At 53.4% G+C, this 23,094-nt stretch overlaps 1 protein-coding gene across 1 annotated transcript; it reads right to left on the bottom strand.

Moving 5' to 3' along the window:
• Positions 1-6,129: 6,129 nt before the first annotated feature.
• Positions 6,130-22,393, bottom strand: LOC100897429 (cubilin). Its single transcript, XM_003739198.2, has 8 exons — positions 22,157-22,393; positions 15,470-15,655; positions 14,335-14,454; positions 12,788-13,012; positions 12,115-12,333; positions 11,299-11,576; positions 10,888-11,102; positions 6,130-6,979 (listed from the first exon to the last, which is right to left on the bottom strand). Exons 2-8 carry the CDS (start codon positions 15,624-15,626, stop codon positions 6,718-6,720), a joined length of 1,476 nt encoding a protein of 491 aa, XP_003739246.1. The 5' UTR covers positions 15,627-15,655; positions 22,157-22,393; the 3' UTR covers positions 6,130-6,717.
• Positions 22,394-23,094: the final 701 nt, after the last annotated feature.

Here is a 23,094-nt window from a genome sequence, read left to right as displayed (position 1 = left end):
CCCTTCCGGAAAGATTCGAATTCTCTTCGTGAACCAATTTGATTTCAGCAAGTTCCAGATCTGAGTCGAGTCGGAGGAAATCGTCTCGGCCTCCCCAACAGGGAACCCCCGGCATGCACGGCCAGGAGAAGTTCTGGAGAGGGGCATCGCATCGGTGCTCTACCTGACATCGATCCAGGAGACGTGTTCAGGTGACAATCGTGTCTTCTTTGCTGCATAGCTCATGTACCCTACAGATCCGCTGCTCTCCAAACGATGGAAGCGGTCCTGGAGCTCCGGGTCGAAATGTCAACTCCAGTGGTGAAATCGAAGGAATCGATCGAAACCGATTCGGTGCGCAAAGGAAGAAGCCTTCGGTCTCGCTGGGGTATTTTGGCTCCCTTCCCTGCTTTATAGGAGACATTGAGCTCATCGTGAGACCTCCCACGCACCATAGTCCACCCGGCTCCAAGAACGTCCTAGATCTCATGGGTCCCCTGAAGAACGACTGATGCTCGCCAGAGGCTCTGAACGTGATTTGCACAAAACTCCCTCCCTTGTTATAAGTGTGGATGGCGAAAGCCCCGAAGAATCTCATTGCCGATATCGACTCGATCAGCTTCGTCGGCCTCTTGCAGCCCCGCGGGTAACCTGCTGGTTCACCGTTTTCGTTCACAGAGGTTTCTCGCTCTGATGAAAAGGTTTATGAAACTGGAGTGACAGTTTTAATTCATGACACGATTCCGATAAAACTCCTGATTCCTTATGTTCCCGCCTATATGTACAAGTTCGAGGAGAGTCTGGGCGAATGCGTAATGTTTTCGGATCACGGAGCGTCGGCGAGACATAAGTGACGCATGGACGAGATATCCTTGATTGACGTGTGTCTGGGCCATCCCCCGTAGCCATCTGAACTCGGAGCCCCAGCCCATTCCCTTATCATGAATAAATACCAGAGCAGCCAGGAGTGCTCGGGCATGAGAGCCAAGTCATCATGGTTTCTGCAGCAGGACTGACCCAGCATGAGCCAGCGCCCTGCCTACCGAGAACTGTTTAGAATTCTCGAGTGATGTTATACCGTCAGGAGTGTGGGGTTCCTCGTCGTGATGGAATGGTCGAGACTTCGAGCTTGCTAAACGTTCCGCTGCTCCTCTGAGAACAGCGGGCCCTCATCTAGGAGCTTCGCGGGTTCCGGACATCAAGTGTCGCAAGACTGAAAACGCGGGACTTTCTGAGTCCGACCCGCCACTGAAATCCCGGACACAGGGTCCAGACGCTCGGGGAGCCGGCAAGAGTCAGCCAACAAGCTCCTTGAATAAAGAGCGAAGTGACAAGTGAGTCGTTGGAGTACGGTGCTTCGTTCCGCAGGAGGATTGTGTGTGAAACGAAGGACGCTGTTGACTTTTGCCGCGATTACAATTTTCTCCGGTGTTGAAGCAAGCTGAACGGAAACTTCGGAGGGTCGGAAAGACTTTAGGTGTTCTCCCCGAATAGTCTACCAGGATACTCGCGTTGGGAAAGTACTTGGTTCATGAGAGGGGATTCTCTCGTTCCTGACGTTCCTTCGATGAGGAAGAGGACCATTGACCGCGCTGCTTACGCTCAATGGGGATCTCCGACCCCGGGGAATTTGAGGAGAGTGCTGAATCTTTCCGTCGAAAGTTGACGCCCTGATTCCTTGACTGGCGGAGTTCAACTCAAGAGGAGGGCAGCACAGCTCAAGGCTGTGTTCCTGCATAAATTTTGGGCTCTATTGAAACTCCGAGCAAGTTTCGAGGATAAGCTCTCTCGAGACGTCAACCTCTAAACGAGCTGGAGAGCGAGTGGAGCAGCCGACCACGTTTTGCTCGGAGCGGGGAGGAACTTGTTTTTCAAAAGCCAAGATTGCGGATTGGAAAAAGCTGGGTCACATCGGCGTCGGGTTGTAGATCTCAGGCAGACTCGAAACGGGCCGCGGATTCCTAACTTTCAAAGGGGTCCTGTTTGCCCCCTGGAACCATGAGAAAACTTTCCTTCTCAGAATACTGATTTGGTGGAGTTGCCTCCATCGTAGACCCTCTTCTGGGCTTGCGACGGTGAACAAACAGGGGCGAAAGATCTGGGGGAGCTTGTATTTTCTCCCCCTCTCTGACTGAGAGACCCCTTATTCAATGAAAATAAAAGTCTTAAGCCCAGCTCCGCCGGAGTGAGACATCGATAGCGGGGAGATGGGAATCGCTCGCTCCGATAAACGCAAATCCTTCCCTTGTAGAGCACACACACACGCGTGAGCGAACGCCCACGGGAACCTAAGGAATGGTCGATAACGATTTCGTCTACTCCAACGCTCTTCAGATATTTTATTGCCCGGATCCGGCCCTGGACGGGAAGACCCAAGATTCCAAGTCTCCGAGATATCTGCCACAGAGACAATGAGAGGTGGGAGCCCTTCCATCTCGATGATCACCCGCCGCCCCACTCAGTCGGGATATCCGAAGGCCGTATTGATGCAGAGTGGGAAACGATAATAAGTCGAAGAGTATCCACTCAAGGTCACCATTCCCGGGAAACTATGCGGGGCTCAAAGGGAAACAAAAACGAAGCTGTTGGGACGTCATTCCAACGAGCAAACGAGCGAGGCTCTCCCCATTGAAAATCCCTCTCAGATCGCTCAATTGCGGAATCGCGGAGCCATATCGAGGATATTTCGCAACTTCGAGTTCCCATCACGCTACCGCGACTCAAATCGGATGACTTCGAGCTTTTCCTCGAGTCTGGGGAGAGAATTCGATCGTGACGATCGTGCCGAGCGTCCTCCAGGAAGGCTCGGATGTTTCGAGCAATGTTCAATATTTGACTTTGTTTCTGTGTTCTGCATACATGGCTAAACAGGTGCGCTTGTCTTCAACCTAGATCGACCCCGGAGTTTCGGGGTCGCATCTCACATCGGTACCAGTAGGGATGAGCTGACTTCGCCGCGTAGAGGATGTTCCCTGGGGAGCTAGAAAAATCGGCGGAGCATCGGTGGCAACACGGAAAGACACCGTGCTGACACCTTGTCAGTTTGAGATTGGCCATGAAATGTAAGCCAAGCATGAGGTCACGTCCGGGAGTTTCTGAGGTCTTCATGGGGATTTTGAGGAGGACAAACGGCGGCACTGCCTGTTCCCCAGCCCTTTATCACGATTTCTCGCACCTGGTGAGACCAGGGACGGGGTGTTTCCGGCAACATGCACTCAAGAACTTCGAGCGGATTCGTCTGTGATGAAAGAGCTGTTTGGCCTGGATCTCGTTATCGTGCCGCAAATCGATTATTTCATCACGAGCTTGCGTAAGTTCTCCGAATGCAAAGATCGGGGACTGCTTCTCGACGAGGAGATTCGAACCCGCCCACCCGATGTTCCGGACATATTGATGTAGCAAAAGTTTCCTTATTTCAACTCGACCGGAAATAATTATCGAGATTTGCACGTTGTTGCGGTTATCTCTCCAGCGAGCGATATTTCTGATTCCGTCCGTGATCTCGCTGACAGCCGTCCGGCTCGGGTTCGAACATCTAATAACGAACGGGAACGCCTACCCCGCTCGCTCTACGTACATTCCCTCGCGGTCGCGGCGGTGGGTGTATGTGGGCTTATTGGTCAAGAATCACCTTGGTGGATTGGCCACGTCAGCGCGGGGAATGAGAGTTCCGCTGGGCTGCCGACGCGGGTAGAAATTCTCGGGTAACGAGCCGGGGGGCAGCCGGCCGCCTCGTTGGTCGTCCGCCCGAGCCTTAGCCAGCCGGGAGGGCCGAGCTGAGTTTGAAAACATTTTTATGACCCGCGGTTAACCCCCAAGGATCCGCGCATCGGTCGGCGTGAGCTCAGGTAGCGGGAGAAGAGGAGGGGGGCGAGAGCATCAGACCCAGGTGTCGTTTTTGCTCAGACCGAGAGGGCGTAAAACGTGAGAACGTTCCGCGACGTGTCGGTCGATCTATGTAGTTGTGTCTTGTCTCTACCTGACTCTGTATATGTGTACCCTCTGCCCTGGTGGTTTAGTTCCCTTTCGACTCTCTCGTCCTGAATTTTTATCTCGCTAAATTGTTTGCCTCCCTCGAGAGCTTATTTCGCTGACTGGCTGAGGTTTCTCTTTTGTTCTGCGATCGGTCAACCGAATGAACGCACGACCTTGAAGTCCTGTTAGAGGGATGAGGGAAGACTTCGGCGAGTTCCTGCCCGAATCAACGGAAGGCTTCTGGGTATTGGAGACATGACCTGATCTCGGGCTTACTCGGCAGTGGAGTATCGCTCGTCGGTCTACCCTGTCCGATGTCGCTCGAGCCCCGTAATGACTCGTTTGACAGGAGACGAAGGAACTCGTAAAGCTCTGGTTCTGCTGAGCCGAACAATGTCCTCGTTACCGTCGACGAGACAGTTGAGTCGAGGAGAGCCCTGAGCATCCGCTCTCGTAGAAACTCCGAGCCCGTAGAGTCAGTGCGAAGCGGTCGAACGTTTAGCACGTATCTTACGTGTGCCATTCAATCATGGAAGTCACGTCTACAGGTACAATGGCCCCGGGCCCGCAAGGACGGCACCGGCGGTATGTCTTGCGGCTTGTTGCATCATGATAAGCTCCCACGTCTTCCGTAACCGCCGAGCAACTCTTGAGCTCGATTGACTAATCCTGTCACGACTCTCCGCTCAGGTCTCCGAGTTCGGGAACTATTTTCCGGATAATGTTCCGCTTGTTCCTCGGGCGATCCGACCCATGTCAAGCCGCTCTCCCGGCTATTTGGATCGGAAAGACGTAGTTTTTCTGAACCGATCGTAGCGAGAGAGATCGTATCCTATTCACACCTGAGGTCGACTCCGGATCTAAATCAGTCAAGATATCCTCGAAGGTTCAGGCTTGCCAGAGCCGAAGTCTGAAGCTTACTTCGGCAGTTTATTCTCTTGCTATTGCTTGTAGTGGCGATGTGGGCGAGTGTTGTGGGGCTGAGGCAACTGCATCGTGCAGTATAAGCCAGCTTTCGCATTTGCCATTCGAAAGCAGGAAATAGCAGAGGAGTCAGACTCAGAGGAAAGCAACTCCATCCGACGAGCCGCCGCCACCGCCGCCGTCTGAAATAGAAGGACTGGCAGCAACGAGACCGAGTCGGGATGGAAGAAGACGAGCACAGCCAAAACGAACGCTTCGGTGAGAGCAGTTGTGGCGGAAACCAAGTTTTTCGTGTTGTTCGGAGCCCTTGTGAAAATCTCCCGCTGCACGGTCTATTGGGTTCTCCCCGCATTTTCTTCCCTCAAAAGTCTCTCGTCTTTCCGCTCCTCGGATGTAGCTCGAAGCCAATCTTCGCGCTTTTCTTCGAATTCTATGGGCTTCGCGCTGAGAGATAGTCGATGCTGGGGATGATAGAGATCTCGAGAAGCTTTTCTGTACCGGGGTCTGGCTCTGGCACGCTGCTCGAGTTCCCCATATATCTTTCGATACTCATTCGGATAGAGCGAGGAGCAAGGGCCAAATGTCGTGCGAAGAGGCTTCGGCTCCCCTCGTGTCGGGACGAAGTGTTGGAATCCTCCTCATCGAGATAGTAACCCGAAATTAATTCAGATCTCGTCCTGGACACACACTTCTTTCTTTCTTCTGTGACGATGATTTCATATGGAGTAATTTCTGGAGAGGAGGACGAGCGAAGAAAAGTCGTCCACTCAATTTGGAAGAAGAGGAACTTTCGGTAGGAGTATTCACCTCCGGCGAGAGTCACCTGGCAGCTTGACCGAGCTCGCAGGCTTCGACTCGTACGGATCGCCCACAGACGTACTCGAGCCAGGGAGTCATCGGCATTCCAGCAGACACTCAGCGGAGGCAGAGGCTAGGAGAGAGATTCCAACTACGGAAATCGATTCGGAAGAAACTCGACTCCGATTGAAATTGCGTGCCTGAATGCTGTTCCCTGGAGCGGAGCTATCCCAAGCTGAGTCGTCGGGAAAGCTGTGTTCATAGCTCTATAGACTATAGAAGACATTGGGTCTCGTATGAAAAGGATTGAATTTATTCATTTCAATAATCAGTAGTAACAGTCAAATTCACAATAGATAACGATATAAGGATATCCGCACTGTTGCCTATTCCTTCTGGGAACGTACCATTTCTTCTTTTTTTCTCTCTCTCGTTCCCTCCTGTGGGTTTCGGTTCAGGCGCTAAGCTCGTATCAAATGTCGTTATGGTGTATTTTTTTTCTGTGGACCTTTGCGGCGGGTCCAACTTTATCTTTTGTACAAACATGTTCCCCGCCTTAAGGTTATCATATCAAATCTTCTCGTGATCCGCTGCTGCTTTCATGCAGAAAGAATATGCCCGTCTCAAAATGAGCTTCATGTGTTCGAATATGAATTCTATGTCTGGGAGCAAACAGAAGAAGTGACCACTTCTTGCAAAGGCACTGGTCCTTTCGATAGTCGTCTGCAGACACAATCTCAGTCACCGTATTTTCCCCTTTTCGCCTCTTCTATTTGAGGTTGGGTCGCTTGCATCTTCCGGGGATCTTCCGAGGAACACTCCCAAAATGCGTCGTAGAGGACGCTCATCGGCTCCGTCGACTTCGGAATTCTCCGGGAGGCCGGAATCTCCGAAAAGTTTCATTGCCGCGACGAGGACCCCATCTTGACGATCTGGTGATCAGTAAGCCATCTGTGATTGCGATATTTAGAGAGGGTCGCTCTAGGAAGGAAAATGGGAATCGTTGTATATCACGGCGATTCACCCTCGGACGCAGACGAGTCAGACATCGGTGAGGTGTCTACGGCCGAATGAGGATTCTGGTGCGAAATGAGCCATTTTCGGCGGCAGCACATCATCGTAGGGTGACATGCCGATATTGTTGTGAAGAACGCAGGCTCCACCGGGAGGGTCGATCATTGGACCCAGAGCGCCTCCCATTCCGAGCCCCATCGCCATCGAGTATCGGCGTGAGGCCATCGAAAGCGAACGTTCCATGTTGGTCAAGTCCAGCTCATGCTCCATCTTCGAGGGTCGATCCTTCCTGCGAGAAAAAAAGAGACGCACTCGTTACTCCGAAGATCTTGGCGAAGTTGCCATTCGCGCAAACCCATGGGGCGTTCTGACTCGGAGGAAATAAAGATTATCGGGGATGTCGTGAACACGAGAACTGATCGAGGCAGGAAGATCAATGCCCCGATCAAAGCTCGAACTCGGGGGAACTCTCTCGTGCAATCTACAGGAACGCCTCGATAGACACCAGCGCTCCAGTTGCGTCATACAGACGGCTCTCCCACTTAGATATCTCGGAGAATAACTTGAGGTAGCCCGCCGTTCGATTCACGATTCCGTCTCGCTCTAGGTTGTACCCACAAGTACGGCCGCGTCCCGATTAACTACCGCTGCGCAAATGATTTATGGCGATACAAGGGCCGACCAATCTCGGGAGATTGGAGCGTCTGGCGATTGGGTGCGAGACGAGTCCTAGCGGGGGCAGAGACAGCCTCCGAGCGAACTGGCTGAAAAGCGAAACTATTCGTTTTATCCTCCCCGAGTAGCTCGGAGGGAGTTTGTTCGCGACTACCCTGATGGAAGCCCGCTACATTCGTCTAATGAGCTTCTTCGAAAGGGGTCGATCGAGGCCAGAACGCGGAAGTCCAATGGCCTGCTCCGACACGGTCTTTCCATTGCAGGGCGAGAGCTTTCCAAAAAGGCCTCGGAAGGGCAACTTAGAGAAGACAGTCCGCCTACGATGACGAAATCAGGTCTGAGAGAGCCGGTGACTTAGCGCGATGGACACGGCGGACCCTCCGGAGTGGAGAACTGCTTCCCCCAGATAGAAATACCCGGGAGAATTTCCCTCGAGAAGAAAGCAGAACAGCGTTCACCTTATTGAATCGGAGAGACAAGTGCTCCTCGCTCCGGCTTAAAAGAGAGTCTGTCGTCCCCTAGATCCCATTGGTTTTCTAAGAGAATGCCGGTATTCCGTTCCCAGATGCCCGGTGATCGGGTTCAGCAAGGGGGGGGTCATCACAAGTTCGTTACTCCTAGCGCAGAATCAGGAGTGACCGATTAATCCACCCCCGTATCGGTTCAACGGCTATAGGGGACGTGTGCCGGAATGAAGTCAGTCAGCCCCACCGCAACGTCGGTGCTGCCAACCGCGGATACGGATAAGTGAACGATCGGAAATGAAGTTGTCACATCAGCTCTAAGTGAACCGAAGAATCCACTGGCCCAGCTTCCGGCTTCGACCCTCGACGCCCAGAAGTTACGGCTCAACGAGGGTCCATGGCTTGTGATAAGGTCTACGGTCGGAGATGGGGCATCGGAGTCCGTGGAGATCGCCGAGGTCATCGAAAGCTGGCAGGGCTCAGCTGGCATTAGATTCCAGAGAAGTACTCTGACAGGGGGTGCTGAGAAAAGCAAGCAAGCAAGGAATCTATTGCCGTGCTCCTTGCGTTCCATTCGAGCTCGGGCCCAGAGTCAATCATTTCTCTTTGCCAGGACCCGGCTCCGAGGGAGGCATCCATCTATAAGTATGCTGCTCACTGTCGAATAAGAGGGGTAGGTCGATGAAGAAGGAGGTGAATTGACACTTTAATCAGCGATTGAGCTCTCTGTTTCACTTATCGAGACAGAGACGACGAAACACAAAAACGCTCGTTCGGTATTAGAAGATCGATCGCCCACTCCCCCCGATTTAGTGAAACTCAGCCAGACTGAATCTGCCCTCGAGAAATCGCATCCCCTTGGGGAGTCGCGGAGCAGCGCCGCGCCAGCTTCAGGAATGACGTGGTGGGGATTAGGAAGCGAGGCGATCGATACGCTGTTTCATTGGATCCGGAGCTACCGTCTCCTCACAGAGTGGTAACCACGCTCGACGGCTTCGGGGAAACTTCCTGATTTCAGCAATAATTATCCCCGATACCCACAGCCAGGGCGGGATCTCTTCGAGAGAATAGACGCTTGTCGAGGTCTTTGCTTCGACAGCAGCGCAGTTGATCATTCACGATGACAGAGCACTGAGAGAAAGTCTCAAGGACCAATTAGGAGGTCTAATGATGATAAACGTTGCTCTTACAATGCGGTAAGTGACCGCCCGCGCTCACTCATCGCCTGGTTCCAGCTCGGCACAGTTCTCGATTCTTTCGATAGGAGCTCTGCTTGCGAGAAGGAAATTCAGAGGAGACATCGGCGCTCTTGGCGAGCGATCTCCGGTAGGTGCTCCGAATCATTTACCTTCAAGTTGGATGCTGCCAAAATGATTGATTGGAGGCCAGAGCTGATATGCGAGCGTTCTCGAATTCGGCTTCGACTGGAAGCGTCTCGAGAAGCAAAAGCTTGCTGTGAGGGAAGCGGCGGATCGGACAGGAATCGGAATACATTGAAGAAGACAATGATTCCGAACTGAGAGCTTTCCATCAGGGACCCACGGCCTTGATCCCTCTCGGAATTTTCTCTGCGCATTCTGCGTGAATAAATCTCTTCATCACTGATGTGGAGCTCTCAAGGGGGAGTTAGAGGGAAGATGCAGGGCCCAACCGCCGCAACATTTTTCGTCCCCACCGTCTTGTTCTCAGACGTTCGTGTTACGGATGAGCTCAAATAAATTCGATGAGCATCGCACTCAACGATGAGGCCTGATGAGATCTTTCTAGCTCCTGCCGGAAACTTGTGCCCATACCTACATTCATAGGCAACCATCGAATATCGCTCCGCAAGCAACACGCCGGACGACAATCTCGATCGCAATAACGTGTAAGAGCCGAAGTGGAATCTATGTGAGTTGTCGACGAGCAGTTGGGGGTCTATCGGAAGGACAAGAGAGGCGACGACGACACCGACAACGACGATCAGGGAAAGCAGAATGGATTCGCGAAAGCAGACAACGAGATCGAGCGCTCTTCTCCCCTCGCCTTCGGTAGGAACAAACCCAATCCGTCCGGGAAATCCCTCAAGCGGAGACGGGAATCAATCCGGCACCGGCCGCTCCCGCCGCCGCCGCCGGCACGGTCGTCGTCGAGGAGAGTGGAGATTCAGGACGAGGCGGCGAAAAAGAAGCCGCTCGTCTGCTTCTCGAGGGAAAAAAGCGTCGATTCAAAATCCCTCTCGTCTTCCATGCGTGGCTCGACGTAGCGACTCCGAATCTGATTTCAGCGCGATCTCAATCTTCCCCCAGGAGTGTCAGCATCACTCGTCGGCCATCGAGTCTTCTCATCCGCCACCGGGTGACACAGAGCTTCCCGAAGGGCAGACGCCGAGAGACAGAGCATCGTCTGCGGCGCTCATCTAGCCATCTGGAGCTCGTATGCATGCACTCACGCATGCTCACACCCATCTAGGCAGCCGAACAGACAGGCAGTTCTCGCCCACGAATTCACCATGAGTGACGGTCATTCAACTCGCCGGCCGAGCATGCAAGCAACCATCAAAGTCGACGCAACGCGACGACCGGCCACCGAACATTGGAGTGGCAACAGCTTGTATTTGATGGTTATGCGTTTGGCTGAGTTAGAGGACCGCGTTCTACTAGTTGACGACCTAGTAATTGGCTTGTGTAACACCTCATTGAGTTCATGACATCAAGCCAAAATGGCCTGCGAAGCAGAATTATTGTTGGAAGATACCCCCTTCGAAAATGGGCTAGCTCATCGATTGCGAATGAGGCAGCCCGGACATGCAAACATAATAATATTATTGTTGTTGGGTGCGAAACAAGGCGTGAACGAAGTTCGTAGACAGACAGGGGCTGAACCCGATATGGGAGGAGGAACTTGACGAGGAGGTGGAGGAGGAAGAATTTCGATCTTCGGGCTCAGAGATAACACCGCCCGAACCCCGGTGAAAATCGACGGGCATTGGGTATTCTCTCGAAGCTTCGACTCTGGGAAGTTCGCGAATTTCGAAGAACTCACGAAGTCCAGCGGTCAACGCCCTCTCGGAACTTACTTGACGCAGGTGAGTGAGATCAGTATGATTAGCGCGAGCGCTCCACCCGCTGCACCGCATCCCGCCAGCAAGGGAAGTCTGCATTTGTCTTCGTCGGAGGAGTCTTCTCCGCTACAGTTCGGTACACCGTCGCACTGCAACGATCGGTCGATGCAGTAATTCTTGGTCAGGGACGTGTTACAAGTTCCGCTCTCGGTATTCAGGCAGTACTGGCTCTGTGGATTGAGAGGACAATCTCATTAGGAGGCGAGAAAAAAAAATACTCCACGAGAACTCGTGTAATACGAGCTACCCGGGTCACGTCCATAGGCTGAATTATGCTCGGTCCGATATGTCGCGAAGCTTCCATAAACGACCCCACGGAAGGTGGACGGAGATGGAGAGTGGCCGGGACGACTGGGGACAACTCACTTTTCCGCATGTGAACTGCTCACACTGGTTGGCGAACGTGACCGCCGTCCAAACGAGTTTGAAGCCTATGATTTCACCCTCGTGTTTCTGAGGGGACGCGACCGTCGTCCTCAAGCGGACGACGATCCGATTCCGTCGGGAGAGTTGAGTCTTCTCCTCTGTGTTCTTGTAATACTTCAGGTCACCGCAATATCGTTTCAGCAGCACTGGGTTGACATCAATGCTCGAATAACCGTCGTAAATGACGAGTTCTGCCTCTCCGCAGTTCGCGATGCTGCCTGTAAATAAACCGAAATAGGACTCGTATCGCGAGATCTGGTTATTTCCGACCGAATGCTCCCCGCATCCTGCGCCATTCGTTGCTCTCGTCGCTCCTGTCGTTGTGATAGTTGCGGTTGAGGAGGAAAAGCCGCTATACATATTATAAAAACGAGCGGTCGGTAGGAAGGACGACGCACCTCCGCTTCCCCTATGCGAAAGCGTCGTGTTTGAATTTTCCCCCTGAACGCGAGCAAAATAACAGCTGCTCACGGGACCCTCTGTTATTCTGCTTGCTGCTGTTGCAGCATCGTTATTCGAGCTCTTCGTAGAACGACGTATTATCGGTTGACTACTCGAAAAGACGACGACTCGCTCGCTCCAGAGATTCGCTCATGATGAGGCCGACCGGAACCCGGAGCCCGAGATTCGACGCCTCCTCTCCAGGTCCGGCTCGGTAGTGAGAAGCTCCGGTCGCGAGCAGCTCAAGATAACGGTGTTCTGAGTCACGACCGATTCTCCATGACACGTTCGCTTGCCTAAAGCCCCCCGTCTCACCTTTGAGCTGTAGCTCGAGAACTCGTATATAGATGTGTTTCTCGTAATCGACTCGGATCAGCCAAGCGCAGTCGACGTCTTTTGGGAACGAATCGGGATAATTTGGGGAGACGAGTATCCCACCGACGCCGGTCAAAGTCCCCCCGCAGTTTGTCACGTTCGACGACGGTGGAGGTGGCACGAAACTCTCGTCGGTGAATTCGTAGTGGCCGAAGAACCCTGTCGGAGTGAAACAACCTGTACATTGAGGTCTCCGTCCGTTTACGCGCGGCTTGCAATCGCGGGGTTTCGCCCGCGGCTGGCGCAATCCCTCGCTCCTGCCGTGGAAACGAGCTGCGAACACAGCGGAACATGCGGAGGTCGTGGAAGGAACATCGCGGTAGGCGTCGCCTCCGGGCCGTCCCACTTGGGGTGGAGGCACACCATCAAAAAAAAACTTGCGAAACAAAACTCTCCAAACAATCTACAATCGAGTCGGAGATTCACACATGCTCCCCCTCTTCCTAGAACAATTCCACGCGGAATGGTCCTCAATCTCTGTCTAACTCAGGGAGGGGCAGAGTGCAGCAAAAATACGCTTCCCTCCCCGGGCTCCACAGACAATTATAAAAACGGTGCAATGAGCTCCGGTTCCGTCGCTCTCGATATTCCGTGGAGACCCTAACGTACTCACCTTTTGCGGATAGAGCGTGATTGGCCTTGAAGATTATCTCCATGCGTGGCTTCATGGTATGCAGAGGTATGGGCACATACGTACCGCAAAACCGCCCTACCAGCTGCTTCACGTTTGACACGCTGATTGTGGAGATGTCGACGAAGTCGTTCAGACAGCCCTTCTGGAAGGGTTCTTCTAACTCGAATTCGTAAAAAGTGATTCGAAGTGTCTCCGACTCTTGACCTGTGGATCGATGCATCGTGTTAGGACGCCTCATGACCCGACTGGCCTCGCTCCTCGAACGCTTCCGTTTCGTCAATCGACCAAAAAATTATTTTCCCCGGTCGCTGACTTTTTCTGCTCTCGACCGCGAGAGCATCCTCCGAGAGGCAGTCTTCCAAATCCTGCGAGCGTTTCCGGACCTCCCTCGCAATGCGACACAGAAGACCTTTTTTGAGGGTCGTGGATCGTGGATCGGATCATAATACTCGATGTTCTCCAATGCAAAACGGAAATCCTGAGAGCGAGTAATGTTCCGCCCCGCGAGATGTACTCCTATATTTATCATGCGACGCTTCCGCCTCATGTTTCCCCTTGGGGCGATGGTTCTTCAGTCACCACCACATGGGCTCGTCGTTGTCGTTCGAGGCCTGGATAAACATTGACCTGGGCACAATTAGCCGTGGGACTGCTGTTGCCGACGTCCGGCAGATGCGGACAGGGATCACTCGACGAAAGAACATCGGAGTGTTTTCGTGTGATATAACGACAGGTTTCCTCCGCCGCAGTCGCTGGCCGTCTCCGGGAAAATGTCGCCTTGGTGACGCAGATGAATCGACTCGATTTCTCAGCGAATATCAAGTGAAACCCGCTCTGTCGAGCCTGTGAGCACGGCAGGCGATTACATCGAGCGAGCTTCCCGAAGGAGAACGATTCTCTCAAAATATCTCGGTGAGCACACTCCGAGCTTCGGATCGGTTCTGCTCGGGAGCCAGACCGAGCAGAATTCCTGAATTCGGCCCGATTAGCACTGGATCCGAGCTCATTAAAAAGCTATTATCGGGAACGGAAGATGCTGTGTATTTACGTGCAATACTTGTATGCGGCGGCTGCATTTCGGCGACTGCATGTGACGGCTGGTGGAACTCCTGTCAAACGTCGCGCGCCCCGAGACACGTAATTTGTCGTTTGTTCGCTCGCTCGCTTCTCCGTTGGTTTGAACAAAGAAACGAGTCGTCTCTAACAAATTGCACGGCTGGTGTCGATTTCAACCTTGGGAGGCTTGCGCTGAAGTGCTGCTCTGTCTCGCTCAGAGAGTTTTGAAACCTGCAGGCGTTCCCTCTTGTCAGTTCCACGTTGAATTCACCAAGTTGCGCCGCTGTGTCTGGGCACGTTCCCGTTCGCCCGCGTGCCCGCCGAACCGTCTTCTAGTGGAGCTGCGCGAACCCGTGTCGGAGACTGACCCGCGTAAGTGTGAATTTGCTACTCGAACGGTCAGCGACACCACCGGTTTCGGACGCCGGCCGCCAGGTGACCTTCGGACACGATTATCCCGAATGACGTACCTTTGAATGTGTAATAGCACTCTATATTCTCCGGGTAGTTGTCTGGATATCCCGGGGAACTAAAGTTGCCCTGCTTGCTGGCCGTTGAGTCGAACTCCATGAAGCAAGTCGAAGGTCCAGCTGAGAATAACGAACACCAAACCATTAGCGATATCAATTCACATGATAACTAGGCGATCACAAGAATGGAGTGGATCCAAGATCGAATATGCAGCCTGGAAGCCGAGGGTCTCCGAGGTATTTCATGTGGAAAACTCAGATTTGTGGGGAGACTCCCAAGCGGGCGGCGGGTTCCAACTTCCTGGGGGAAGAGCCCCCCCTTTGCTGTGTCCGCGATGGATCTCCCAATCGGAGAAAACCCTCTCTGATTTTCTGCTCGTTACAGAGATTTGAGATGCGGTATCACACATATGATGGATCATGGACTCTACTCTTCGGCGGAACAGTCAGAAACGGGGAGCCCCATTGTGGTCAGCCGTTTAGCGAAAGACAGCGATTGCGGACCAGACCCTCCACGCGATGTTATAGTCCTTGGGAAGTCGAGGCCGGGGGTTCGTTTAGCGATTTAGATAAAATATTCTCGTCGGCACGGTTAGATGGAGACTCATCATTCTGCGTAACCGGGAGCAGCTTGATGGCTCGTGTTTGACGAACGTTCAAAGCGTCCATGCGGTCGGGCAGAGGAATAAGCGGAGTTTCAGCGATGACTGGGTGGCTCCGCTCCTATTCGAAAGACACGCATCGATGCGGGACATGATAGGAGCCGATGATACACCCAGGCGATATATGCATGATGTATGTTTGTGCTTTAGTATTGATATGAACCGCCTCTCCGGATGCCCTGGGAGCCTCATCTTCGCGAGATCTTACGGCTGGATGCTCCCTCTGCCGAGCCAACGAGCCGGAGCATTGTTATGGGCTCTGGTTTCATACTCATCTATGTTTGTATACGTATACAGGATTGGAGCCGCATTCGAGCAGATCGAACGAAGGCGCTTTTCCGCTGGACAGAATATTCACGTTCCTTGTCTCATTCGTCTCGGATTGGACGAGAAGGAATGTTCATGGAATCATGAGCACTCCTGGGGGAATAGACTTTCCCTTCTCGTGGGATACGGGCTTGGATTTCGCTTACCATGCACCCCGGCGTGCGTGCTGCTGTGCGGGCTGAAAACTACTAGGAGGATGAGAGGCATAAGAAGATGCCGAGCCACGAAGTGCCTTGCGTTTGGAAGACTCGGGAACTCCGTCGATGAAAGGAGGTCTCCGCGATCCTGGGAGGGGAGAGCCATGATGACGAAGGATGAGCGGGACCACTCAACTGGAAAGGAGATACGCCCTGTTTTGTTAGCATCTGCTTGCTTGCTCAGTCAGTCGTCGTCGGTCAGTCTGCCTACTCGGCAAAGGGGAGAAAAAGGACTGCTTCGGCGCGCATGTGACTCTATACGCCTGCAGCGGGGAAAAGTTGCTCGGCCGAGTGAGCGATGGTCGTGTCCCACCGTCGTCCTTACTCGGAGTGAGAGTACCTACATTTTTTTGCTAACAACAAGGAGCTGCATCCACCAGGAGAGGCCGTCCTGCTCGAGGACGCAGGATGCATCAGTCCTCTCCGCTGGGCCGACGCTGGGATGACGAAACATCGCTCGCCGAAATAGACAAACACGGAAGGCGTCGCAAACCGCGCGGAACTCGCACCGGGTCGGATGTTCCGCCAAACGACTAGCGGGAGGCCGTAAACTCGATACCGCGCGGACACCTGCTAAATACTAAACGTTCGACCCTGGTGCTGAGGGTCGTCACCTTCCCCATCCCCACAGATCCCCTCGCGCAGCCTTTTTCTTTCAGGATTACGCTCAATTCATCTGGCGACGAGATACCTCTGATATCCTCGGACGTCAGACCCGCGGAGGCTCATCTCTGTCAGAAAATGAGACGTTCGCTCCTTTTACACTCAGTTTTGAACCCCCGCGTTCGCGGGAGCCGAGAGGCTTTCAGTAGGTCACAAAGGAATACTCAAAGATGCTGCTCACTTCGAGTTGCGATCTCGAAAATAAATCCAGGGCTTAGCGGGATCAAGCAGCCAAGATTTCAACGTCCCTGGCATAATAGGGATTTTTACGCTTCCCGACTCGATCTGCTCCCTGCGCGGCCGAGTTTCACGCGTTTCCCGTCGTGTGCGCTCCATGGCGGCCTTCCATCCGTGTATTTCCGGTCCTCACATTGTAAGGCTTCCCCCACATTAGTTCTCCCGGAAGCTGCCGGAGCAAAATTAGAGTGCTATTCTCTCACATTCAGGGAGGGCACAAAGCGCGTCGGGCTTCGGAAACCATGGTCTCATCTTCTGCAAAAATAGCTCTCTCATCCCGTTATGTGTAACAAGCCCGAGGCGGAGGGGGAAGCGGCTTCAGGCATTTTTGTGTGTTTTCTGCCGTAATCATAACGACACGATGGCGGCTGATGGCATCACAAGACAAAAATGCGCCAGCCTGGAAATTCTCCTGAAACCTTTCTTCTGCCTTCCACGAAGCTGTGGCTGCCGCGCCGCCGTCTCAGTCAGAGGGGACCCGCGCGGGATTTTGGGACGGAAAAATACGACGTGGTTCCCCCTCCCTTCCCCTGCTGTTTTCGACCTCGGTGCGTTCTCAGTCTCCGACCGCGTCCATACCCTTCTTTGTGCACTGACATGAGTTCTGTACATCGTCTGGCTCGATATTTCGCGGGGAGTGGGGGAATGCGTCAACAAGATGTCGTGTATGGTATGAACTCCTCGCAACGAAGTTCGTTGAGACGAATTTCGCCATAAGGCGCATTTTTTTCGTATTATGTTTCTTGGTCCTTTCCTCGTAGACCTGATGCGCTTCGCAAAAACATTTTTCCTAACGAACCGTCTCTGCTGGCACCAGCGCGGCATCATCGCGGCGAAAATTTACTGTTCTATACCTATTACTGTCGCGTCCTCTGAACTGGCGCGAACCGGGGGTGTCCCGTTCGAGAAGCCTATATATCATTTCAAGAAGACCTCAGCGGTCGGCCACCATTGTCGGGTGCCTATATTGTGACCACAGGCCTCGCCGACACAGCCAACTCCTTTTCTAACGAGCTCTCCAAGGAAGCGAGTCAACGTGGCACGTTGCACGTCCTCTCTTGTTTTACTTGGACGCGGGACAGGCGGTTTTTGCAGCACGGAACTTTCCGAATCTCTCGGGAGCGTTGAGCATACAGAGGAACGAGCGCACCGAGGCAATAAACAAAGAAAGGAGGAGACGCTAACATCACATCGTTGATTTCGTCGAACTTTTTATCTGGGACCATCATCATTCGGGAGACTTGATGCCGGGAAACGATAATTCATCTCCACGCCTGCGTGGATCGCTTTCCGCGCACGGAGTTGTATGGAAAGAAGTTCCGGGATCGGAATCGATGCATTCGCTCGCAGAGCTTCCCCCTTGAAGCCATCTGACAACAATTTGCGGCCGTATATACGCTGCTTGCATTCATCGACAGAATGAACAGTCTGTCATCAGACCGCAAGAGAGAAACCCTATCTTCTGCTCATTCCCCGCGCTGTGTGCGTTCTCCCCTCCGCCGGCCATTCTATTCCGGCACTATCTTCTCATTGCCGCTTCCTCTCGATTGCGGTACGAGTCGCTCAGCGTTCGGCCAGCACGTCGGAAACGTACGCTTCGACTTCCTTGCGGGTCCCGAGCACGCTGAGGAGCATGATGGAAAGCTTCAGGAGCCGGATCGCGTAGCCTCTGTTGAAAACTGCGATTTCTGACGTCGTCCAAACGCCGCGCTCGCTCGAGCAACCGATACTTCCTCAGCGGATGGTCGCTAGAGGCGAGGCTTATTTATAGAGCCCGCCGGAGCAGGGGCGCCGGGGAGCCGCGGACCAGTTTCGAGCAGACCTCGAGCGCGTCGAAGGCAAAAGCGAAGTCTGCTCCGTTCAGAGTAGCACTAATGAAAACCGGCAGAGTTCATTTAGGGTGAACGAACGAGCACATTCCATCTTCCGATGGCCAGTTTCCTTCGGCCGATATCAGCCGCGGTCGTTCAAGGGGGAAGCGGAAGGAAAATCTTTCTCTTCCGATTCGCTCACGGGAGAGCGTAGACTTCGCCACGGCTTCCACCGTACGTCGACTGGGAAGGGGGGCAGAAGCCGACCGTCCATTTGGCCGTCTGCCCGAAAATCTCGTTTGTCTTCCGATAGGTCTCACCGCGCGAGCATTCATCCATCCATTTGCGGTATGGAACTATGTTTGTGAAGGAATCGACGGGAGAATGGGGCTATGGGCTCGCACGGGGGAGGAGGAGCAGTTGTTGTTCCCCGACGGCCTCCTTCTGTCGTATTCCCGCTCGGGATGCATTGCATGGGGGCCCAACTGTCCTGCAGCGAAGTTTCTGAAGATTTCGCAACGATGACCGTATGCATTCCTTCATTTCTCCGTGCACTTGCTGAATCTTTCCTGGAACTTCCCGAACGACGCTTCCCGCTCGCGAGGAATGGATGCACGACTCCGACCGTCTTTGCGTGGTGTGGAGGGGGGAAGGGGCGTTTTGCCCGCGATGTCGGGAGGGGGTTGCTCAGTGTCGAGAAGGTGATCTGCGACCTCAATGCTGCGGTCTAGGAGCGAAAAACGAAGTTTCTCTCGTCGATGTCACCTTCGTCTTTCATCTCGGAGGGGGGAAATTTCCTTTCGCTGTCCTTGTTCCCAGATGGCTTGTATCATTAGGGTCTGCAGAGGGTCTCTTGAGCCACTTTGCTCTGAACAGGTGCACAAAAGACGCTCGGCCCGCCTTCTTGCCGGTCCCTTCTTCCGTTTGCTTGCTCGTCCGTCGGGGACCTAATGCAATTTCGGTGGAAACTAGACAAGTTCCTGATGGAGTGGGTGTCGGCCGCATGTCGCGGCCGTGCAGCACCGGCTCGAATCTCCCGGAAAAAGGAACATTTGCTACCGTTTTCTCAAACGTTTAGCGTCAGCAAGATCCGAGGTCCTTGATTCGCTTCCTCATGACTCATGACTCTTGGTATTTTCCAGTTTCCCAACACTCTCCGAGTTTTTCCGGGTTATTTTCCCCGGAAAGTGGCCACGATTTTTGACCGGTCCCCGTACGACGATAAAGAAAGTGTGACAAGCGGGACGAGTTCCCTCCCGAGCGATTATGATTTTCACCCGGCTGGATTGTACTTCCGCCAAGAAGCGAGCTCGCTCCGCCTACGCTCCTGAGGTGGAACTACTCGCGGGCAGCCGTGTAGGATTGCGCGGAGATTGACTCCTGAAATATCTGTTCCGAATTCTCCTCCTCGGCATTCGATTACTCGCTTGCAGTCGCCATAAAACAAAGTGCTCGACTGGTAACATATCTCCGACGAAGACGCCCCCTCTCGCGTAACTCTTCTCCCGCGGCTACGAACACGAGTCTATAGAGCTGTCTTGCTCCGACAGTTACATGCCCATGAATACATAATGTCGACGAGGATGGCGCGGCCACACGAGGTCGCTCAATAGATCTGAGGCACCGGAGATATCTCCGGCCGATTGACAAAACTCGCGACAGTCGACTCGGGCGATGCCGTGGACGAGATTCCAAACAGAGTTCGCTCAAGGCCGACGCTGTCCGACCACCATATCGAGAGATTGTCGTCGAACGAATTTTCCCGCTTCTATCTGAACAGCTACATATGTAGTCGACTTCCCGGACGATGAGCCCGCTGTGGACAACGTCGTTGGCGAGGGAGTCAGCGACTTCCTGCGGGGCTTCCGGTTCCTAATTAAGACGCGCATCATGTACGCTCTACAGGAACATCCTCTGAGGCAGGATCTGGATGCCAAGTAGGACGAAGTCTCGGACGATCCCCCGCTGGATGCTGTGGGAGCGGAGCGAATTCGTGTTGGAACGATATGTTCGAGTCGAAAAGGAAAAGCCGAACGAATTCCTACGATCAGACTTGCCGGCGGCCGATCGGCGCCCTGTTAGCGAAAATTAATATGCCCGCAACGCATGGGCAGGCTTGTGTTTTCTGTTTCACTCACTCGTTCGCTCAGTCGGTGGTTTTCCTTGAGTAACAGCGAAAACTTGTTTTGCTCGATTGGAGCGGCGGCGCCGTCGGAGTCAATACAAGCAGGAAAGCTGCGGGAGTCGCGAAATTAGATTCGGCATTTTATTTTAATTTTGCGCTCGTCGATTGATGACGAGCTCCGGCCGCGTGTCGGGCTGCAGCTAGCTGCGTTCCTGTTGATTCGTCCAGGTAAATTGCCCAACAAATTTCAGTAGGTAACCAATAATTCCGGACTCGAAGCGGGGAACGCCGGTGGGTGCGCTCTGCCGCGAGTCTTTCCCACCGGATCGGAGCTTGTTCCAAAATTTCGATTCGAGCTCGTCGAGATCCGAGCGGAATGTCGATAACGGAGTCGAAGATTTCTTCGCTCGTTGGGCTGGCCACGGTTCAGCAGAGACCTTTTGTTTCTCGATCTAAGATTTCCAGGGCTTGTTCGCTTCCAAAATGAAGCAAAGGGAGAATCCGCTCGCAGAGAGCTTGTTTTACCTGCGACCTTCCACTGAATCTGCGACGGAGTTCATATGTACCAACTTATCCCCAGAAGGAGAAGCGGAGACTCATTGCGAGACCGGTCGGCAGTTCTGTGCCGCTGCTCCGGGAAGCGGAGTCATCGGATCTCACCTGCCGGCCTCGCGACCGACATGGGCTCTCTCATTGACCCTTGACAAATGGGGTCATAAAGAATTCTCTGTGGAACTTCTGAGGCAGCGATAATTCTCGCCGTCGGGATTTCTCCGAAGCAGTCGAGCACGGAGACTGGTTCGGCGTCCACTCTTAGGTCGAGGCTTCGAACGACCGGGTACATTCTTGATTCCTCAGATCCCGTCTTGTATACACCACGAATTCGCTCGTTCGACAGTCCACTCCAGAGTACGGGAATCGAAGGAAAGTCCATGATGCGCAAACGGCAAAGCAAGAAGTCTTTTCCCCTACAACAAGGTCCTCCCTTCATTCAATTCCTAATCGTCGCACTCTAAGTTAGCAGCTCGTGGAACGAATAGAAAGACAAAGCACGAGGGAATGGAGGCAAAAACTCTGACTTTGCCTCGAGTTCCCGCGGTCTGCCATTAGCCATTGATTTCCGACCGCTTTCTTCGGAAGTTGCCCGCAGGGAGCTGCAGAAGGTCGTTTTGAGACGAGCATTTCACCGCCTCCGCTCTCGACCATCTCTCTCCCTGCGAAGCTCCGAATATCGCCGAATCGAGCCGAAATTCATTTTCGAAGCAATCGAAATGTAAATTCGAAGCTGCTCCATCCCCTGGGGTTTACCGCATGAGAGCCGATGCCGTTAAGGCCTCGGACATCATTGGGCTCTGCTCGAAGCTCCACATCTATTGACTTCCGCGGGCTGGACAGAATCTTCTCGTGAAGGAGGAATCCGCAGACCGTTCGAAGAACCGGGATCTCCACCCCCATCTCCCGCACGATCCGTTCTCTGAACCGTGTATGGGATCGCAGTGCAATCCCTTCGAAATATAATCGTGGAGAGGTTTTTCCCCTCGAGACCGGTGCGGCTGAAAGGGATCTTCATGGAGAGGTGCATTTACTTCTTTTCCCCGAGCGCCCCGTATCGAGTGGCGCTACGAAGCACTCCGGACTGTCATCCTTCCGAGGCGGCCTCGACGAGGGATAAACTTCGGAATCCCTCCACTCCGAGGCCGGGCAAACATTCCCCGGGAGTTCCAAAACTCGAATTTTCTTTTCCCGAAATAACGGTAGCAGATGTCGCGACGAGAGTCACCGCGGAGTACAGGAGCTTACCTGTGCAGGCGCGTCATCGGTACAGACGAATCGTTCGAGCAATGAGCTCACCACAGAAATGACTCCTAACTTCGACTCGGACCGATTGAGACCAAAGAAAACAACTAGACGATCCGATTAGTCACAATTACCACCCTAAAATCACGAATCACGAGCAACCGGTGAGACGGCCTAGCCACACTCACGGCTGAACGTCATCCCGGTGCCATAAACGAGTTGGTGGACGTTTGGCGCGCTCTGAAAGTCCCTCCAACCGGAGGAAGAAGCCCAGGAGTATTTTCAGCTGGCGGAGAGAGGCAGGTTGGGGAAGGATCCTCAGGATCGGCGTCGAACCAGAAGGAGGAGGGTCCACACGGCTTGCACACCGAGTTTCCCTCACCTCCGAGCGCCGACCGGAGGAAACACGAGGCAGGCCAGCCCAACGCACAGACACACACGCACGCATTCATACCCAGAGAACATCTGTGATACGGAGGTTCGCCAGCTTCAACAAGAAGAATTCCGATAAGGGCAAGGATGTCGTTCAAGAATCGATTGGCTAAGATCGAGTTATCCATCACTCGTGACTCGATATCGATCGGAATCGAACGGAGCTCCGATCGATACCGTCTTCGACTGGTCGACGAAGCTTCCGAATGAAGTTTAACGCCATCTTGGCCCGACTCACGGTAGACTCCGTCTTCGCAATACATAGGGAAGCGGAATCGGGACGCCACGGGCAGGAAAAAAAAGAGTGTCTACCTCACAATTGAAGATTCAGCCGAGGAGCCGAACGAGTGAATACCCAACTAAGAACATTGTCCCAAGGCGCGACGATTCGATAGTAGAAAATGGAACTCACGAGAATCATTATCGACGTCAGATACGTCAGACACGGTCGTTGGGTTCGCTCTCCAAACTTCAGCGGAGAACTTCCTAGACGCTCTGTATCGCAAAAC

The sequence above is a fragment of the Galendromus occidentalis genome, unplaced genomic scaffold (assembly GCF_000255335.2).
Source record: "Galendromus occidentalis unplaced genomic scaffold, Mocc_1.1 scf7180000076440, whole genome shotgun sequence".
Taxonomy (NCBI): domain Eukaryota; kingdom Metazoa; phylum Arthropoda; class Arachnida; order Mesostigmata; family Phytoseiidae; genus Galendromus; species Galendromus occidentalis.
Note: the sequence above shows the minus strand (reverse complement) of the source record. Positions and strands in the feature narration are given on the sequence as shown.